At 33.1% G+C, this 6,396-nt stretch overlaps 1 protein-coding gene across 1 annotated transcript in view; it reads left to right on the forward strand.

The window, feature by feature from the left end:
* The window catches only part of LOC107723301 (iron-sulfur cluster co-chaperone protein HscB, mitochondrial-like), an 8,192-nt gene extending 6,863 nt beyond the window's left edge, over positions 1–1,329 (forward strand). The window contains exons 4-6 of the mRNA XM_016531864.1: positions 570–714; positions 926–973; positions 1,115–1,329. Coding sequence (XP_016387350.1) covers positions 570–714; positions 926–973; positions 1,115–1,212 — 291 coding nt within the window. The 3' untranslated portion in view covers positions 1,213–1,329. The remainder of the gene's footprint in view (positions 1–569; positions 715–925; positions 974–1,114) is intronic.
* Positions 1,330–6,396: the final 5,067 nt, after the last annotated feature.

A 6,396-nucleotide genomic window follows, 5' to 3' on the forward strand; every position in this document is an offset into this window, starting at 1 on the left:
TCAACAATAAAAAAAAAAACAATGAAGCACAATTGTTAGTTTATCTAAAGTCATTTTTGCTTATTAGTATGGTTGAACTGGATCATCAAAGGTCAGCAGCAAAGACATTAGTTAATAAAATGGGATTAGATACATTTGTGTTATTTAACATATTTAATTATTGTTATAATTCTGAGTTGTTCATATTCTGTTCATATTCTGAGTTTGCATTTCACTTTTTTAATTAATTTTGATGAATACTAAATCTGTTTTTTTTTGTGAGTGGGATGAAATGCAAATTCACATTTAGTCTATAACGTACCCCCAACACTGTGTGTATATATATATATATATATCACTTATTATATCAACCTTTGAAATTTTCTGTACTTTTACACTTCAACATTTTCTATACACTTCATACAGAAAAATAGGTTCAGTTTATCTATGGGCGCTAACTGAAAAACAGGCACTTTATCTGATCTATGACTACTGAATGTTATATTGTAGTCTGTTATAACTGCTGCAAAAAGGCCATAGTGCTGTTTCAGTAGCGCTTTACCCTGCGTAACCTGCATGTTCTGCTGTAGTTGGAGCTGCGAGGGGTTTTGCTGGAGGAAGGTACGGACGCCACCGCAGACCCCACGTTTCTCCTAGAGGTCATGGAGATCAACGAGAGCCTCGCAGAGACGTGGAGCCTAGACGAGGTCAGCGCTATCGGGCGGTCTGTGCGAGGTGTGTAGGCCAGAAAGAAAAGCTCCAACCGGAAGTGATTGTTGAAATACTGCTCTGCGCCCACTAATGTCGCTCGCAGCTTATTTATGTGACCGTTTGTGGCCCTAGATTCATTCCATCAGAAAGTTCAAGGCCCTGTGGTTTTATGTTTTCGCTTCTAAGTCACTCTGGTTGTGCTGTTCATGTACTGTATTTTACTTCCTTTCAACAGAGAAACTGAAAGACTTGACTGAACGGATGAATTCATCCCTGAACAAAGGTATTTTTCTCTCTTTCTCCTCCTCACGACCTCCCAAATTTGACAGAAATTCAGCTCCAAGGCCGGTTGCATGCACATTTCCATGGCTTGCGAGTGGAAAATAGCTGTTTTTGTGTTTGCCTCACGAGTCTCTTTTCACAGGGGATCTGCTGACCGCCAAAGAGCTCCTGGCCCAAATGAAGTACTTCACAAATATAGAGGAGAAGGTAAAAGACAGAATTGCTGAGGGAAACTTGTAAACAATTTGCAATTGTAATCCAGCTCAGTAAAAGATTTCACGCTTGTGCTCACAAGTTTTTATAGTAGTATTTATTGATGCTGGCGTATATTTGTTGGATTATTGTTGTTTATCTAAATAAAGTACATTTATTTTAATCTTTTGTCAAAAGCAATGCTTTTTTTATTAGTGGATCTTGCCTATGCAAAACTCACCTCCGTGATGTTACAGTTTTGTGATTGGTTGCCATGGCATTGCTAGGGTGTTTTGGATCGTTTCTTACTAATTTAAAAGAGCCCACAGTATTATGGTCTATTGATACTGTATGACTCTCTTCTATCCTGCAATGTAACTTTAAGGGATTTTTTTTTTGCATGTTTTAGCATGTTCAAGGCAAAAAGTGAGCTCTTTGATGAATAACAGTGCACCTTATCGCAAAAGATGCATGATTTGAGGTATCATTCATGTCCGTAGCAGTGCTACTTTAGTATTATTTAAACAGTATACTAATATAGTTTTTATTAATATTATGAATTTTGTTTTTAGATTTTCTGTTTTTGTTGTTTAATTTTTAGTATTTTTGTTTTGTCAAGGTTTTTGTCTTTTTTTTTGTGTACTTTGTGTAATTTTGGTGATTGAGTTTAAACTTATTTCAGGTTAAATTATTTTGTTTAGTTTAATTTTTAATTATGTTAATATTTTATTTTATTTCAGCTTTATTTCAATTAACAATGTTTTTTTATATTATAAAGTTTTGTTTAGCTTAATTTTGTCATGTAATGTTTATATTTCATTATTTCACTGCTATTTTGATTTATTTATTTCAGTTTTAGTTTATTTATTTCCAGTTAGTAATTTTGATGATTGAACTTAAACTTATTTTAGTTACTAAGGTAAACTTAAAACCACAGTTGCAGCAAACCTAAAAAACTTTTTTTAGTTAATTATTTTTACTAGAACATTGATATTTTATTTTATTTCAGCTTTATTTCAATTAACAAAACTCTGTAAAGTTAAAATACTGTGAAATACTGCTTTGTGCAATTTTGTTTTGTTTGGTGAAATTTTGCCATGTAATATTTATATTTCATTATTTAATTGCTATTTGGATTTAATTTATTTTTATTCCAGTTTTAGTTTTAGTATTTCCAGTTAGTAATTTAGATTATTCAACTTGTATCAAACTTATTTCAGTTACAAAGTTAAAATTAAAAGTACAGTTAAGTTCTGTTTAGTTTAATTTTTATGTATAATATTGATTTACCGATATTTTATTTTATTTCAGCTTTATTTCAATTAACAAAAATGTTTAATATTGTAAAGTTTGGTTTAGTTTAACTATTTGCATCTAATAGGTTTTATTTTATTTCAGCTTTATTTCAATTAACAATTTTTTTAAAATATATTTGTAGTTAATGATAACCCTAGGCTGTTGCACAAATGGTGCTATTGTGCACTAAAGTTTAATACTTTAATTTTAATAATTAATAAATGATTGGGTTAGAAGTTAGTTCAAATCCCAAACCTATGTTTGAGCAATAATAATTGTGTGATGCTTGCATTATCAAACGCTGCTAATAACACATGCAAACAATATTTTAGATGCCGTTCCATAAAGTATGTGCGACTTTCCCTAGAGAATACTTCTGCATTCAGCGTCAAACTGTGATTGGCTGATGCCACGTTTATTTAGGTCTGGCCTATTGAGAGAACAGAGAAAACAGGAAACCCGCAAAATGATGAAACTCTTATAAAACAAAACTGTCCAAGACAACAAGATTCATTTAGCCCGGTCCCCGTTTGAATCTTTAATGCTACTACTCGACTCGCAATCTCTGCGGTGTGCTTTGTGATAAATGCGTCTTATTTCTCTCTAATGTGGGCTGATTCATTAAATTGTAATTGGAGCTGGATTTGTTCTAGATGATGGCATTACTCTGGACACACTGTCTGACATCAGTCTCTTATTAGATAGCGCTTTGACAATTTCTTTATTGCGCCAGTTTGTACAGTTGCTTATGGTGTGGTATGAATTAAATTACATCATAACACACTTATCAATCTCAGATTTATGAATGTGTGTGTTTGTGTGAAAGGCAGCGTTAGGGAGGGAGAATCAAGGTGTGTGCATGCTGGAGCTGAAAATGCCTTCGTTGAGCTGTAGGGGGAAGCATGTCACCTCACTATGGAGGCTGTAGCTGGGCAGAAAACCCCTTAACAGCTGTAAGTCGTGTTTATGAAATGCTTGTTCTCAAGTATGCACATTCCTTTTGCAATGAAGAACATCATTTGAGTAGATTTTAAATTACTGTGTTCTGACACTTTGATTTAAATCTGCATAGAAATGCATGCTTTTTAGTTCTCTTATGATGGTAAATCATTTACAAATCTCCAATTTTGTGCTTTTTCTTTCACTTCACAATCAGTGGTTGCACACAGTTCATTAGTTGTGTTCACCAGGGCACGTATCACTATCGCTCACACTTATGGTTTTGTGGTATGTACATGACTGATACCTCAAATTGTTGAGCTTGTTGAGAAGTCATTTTCTAATTGATTGTACTGTTAAACTTCACTTGCCAGATAACAAAATGGGTGAAAAATAAATCCCACAGATGTAAAGTTAAGATGGGCCCAACCCATGTCTACACTTTTAAAAAATGTTTGTAATTTTTACATAAAATACTATAAAGGTGCAAATAAGTTATCATATACAGTGAAAACTGTAAATGGTTTAACATTGCATTATATGTAATTTTATTGTAAAATACTGTCAAATTTATTTTTTCAAAAAATGTCTAATAATTTACAGTATAAAAACAGTAAAATGACATTCACAGAAGTCCCTATGACACAGCAGACATGATTATATTTCCATACGAAAAAGATTATAAAAATGCATCCAAGTTTCCTTACCATATAGTGAAAAACTGTAAATGGTTTAAAATCATATTATATGTAATTTTACAGTAAAATGTCATTTGTTTTGCAAGTAAAAACTATGAATTACTATAATACCATATCATGTCCATATATCCCATGTGACACATATTTATTTATTTAAATTAACAAAACCAATTTTTAATACTGTAAATCTTTGTTTGGTTTAATTCTGTCATCTACTATTTATATTTCATTTTCAGATTTATATCAATTAACAAAAATGTTTTTAATAGTTTTAGTTTAATTAATGAAAATAACCCTGCATGAGCTGTTGCACAAATGTTGCTATTAAAATTTTAATAGATTAAAATTTTAATCCTTTGTTGTGCACTAATATTTTAATAATTTTAATACTTTGTCTTAAAAGTCAAGAGTTCAAATCTCAAAATATACAGGTTTCCATCCTGTAATGCTGGATCCATTGTCACCAGATTTTTATTTATTTTTTTTTACAATGAATTTCTGGAAAACACAGATGCTTTATACTGTAAATTTAACAGAATATTTTTTTTTACAGTGTAGAGACAAAAGCTCAGGAATAGGCTATTGTGACTTTTAGAAAGATGCCACCTAGTAGCAACTTCGAACTCCATAGCAAATGCATAGAAATACCCTAGCAACCACCCTAGCAAAGTGCCGGCATATACAAATGCAAGAACCACTCTCTTTGACTTTGCAGTTTTGAACCCAGCTTTGTCTAAGGTGTCACTGTAGAAATGACCACAAGTAGGGATGTGCCCGAATCCGAATACCGTGTTTGGAAAGGAAATGACGTGTACTGCGGAACCCGTAAAAAGAATAAATATGAGATGGGAGGAAAAAAAAAAATTTCAAAATTATGTCGTTGGGTAATTATACTGTATATAAATTGCGGCCATCAAGGAGCCGCTATTAATATGCAGGGCATTGAAGTCGCTTTTGAATGCATCATCCTATATCAGTCATCTCTCCTTACTCTGTTTATGTGGTAAGTGAAATTTTATGTAATGTAATGTAACAGGCTACCGAAGCGGCTAACCATGTCCCTGGCTCTGTAGAATGCGTTATTGTTTTCTGTGCCTTTCCGAATATGGATTCACTATTCGGGCACATCTCTTAAAGTGAAACTTCAGCTGCATCGTCTTAACTCGAAGGCAAAGAAACAAGGACAGAAAATTCATTGGAGGTTAGAAAAAGAGCTTAGACATGCCAGTTTGCATTTAATCTGCAGTTTAAATCCATGTAACACCACTGGAGCATTACCCTGTGGACGTCCCGCTGAAAACAGGACTTGACTCGCTTGTTTATTAAGTCAAGAACGACAGCGTCACGTTTCTAAATCCTCCTCGCAGGAGACGCTGTATTAAACCACAGACGAGAGACGGAGAGAGCGAGGGAGGGGAAATGTGGCAATCTGATTATTATTCATCCCGTAATCGGAAGGCATCTCTGGCCAGCACTGCCAAATTAATGGGAAAATATGATCGACCAGTTCTGAAGCTATCTCCACATATACTCTTTGAAATTGGGTTTGAAAGAAAAAAAACCCACATGTGTGAAAAATGGAGGGTGCATGGTCTGGGAAGAGGAAAATAAGATAAACCTTCAGTGGTGTGGGGAAATTAGGTTTGATAAGGAAAATAGGTAAGAATTTAAAAGGTTTAAAGGTGAAGTGTTTTTACTCAACTACATTTTTTAAAACAAAGGTTCCAGAAGGGGGATTTCATAGTGATGTCATGGAACAACCATTTTGGTTCCCCAAAGAACCTTCAAGTGAACAGTTCTTTAAAGAACCATTTTTTTAAGTGTGAAGAACGTTTTAATAACCTAAAGAACCTTTTTTTCATTATAAAGAATCTTTTGTGCAATGATTGGAAATAATATTTAATGTTTTCAAGCCACCCAATAATCGCAAAAAGCTTTGTGCTTTGTTACTTATATTAAAACACAAAGTGTCAGCCTTCTGTCAACTTTATAATAAAATACTACAAACAATAAATGTGTTTTTACGCTTCTAAATTTGTAGTGAGATAACTATATTCGTCTCAGTTCAAGCAGCATGTGAATCAATGATATTTTCCTCTTTAATATTTGCAGCACGAAATAAACCTGAATACATATTTGAATGCATGTTGAAAAAATCAGAACAATTTAATACAAACAAATGTTTCATGAAATCGATCAATTAGAGTTTCAAAAAAACGTCAATAAGCCTACCTTTTATTGCTGTTTTTATGTTAAATGTGAAAGAATGACAGGTTGGATGCCACAGACTTTTTATTTT

This window comes from Sinocyclocheilus rhinocerous, unplaced genomic scaffold, assembly GCF_001515625.1.
Source record: "Sinocyclocheilus rhinocerous isolate Xijiao unplaced genomic scaffold, SAMN03320098_v1.1 scaffold665, whole genome shotgun sequence".
Lineage (NCBI taxonomy): Eukaryota > Metazoa > Chordata > Actinopteri > Cypriniformes > Cyprinidae > Sinocyclocheilus > Sinocyclocheilus rhinocerous.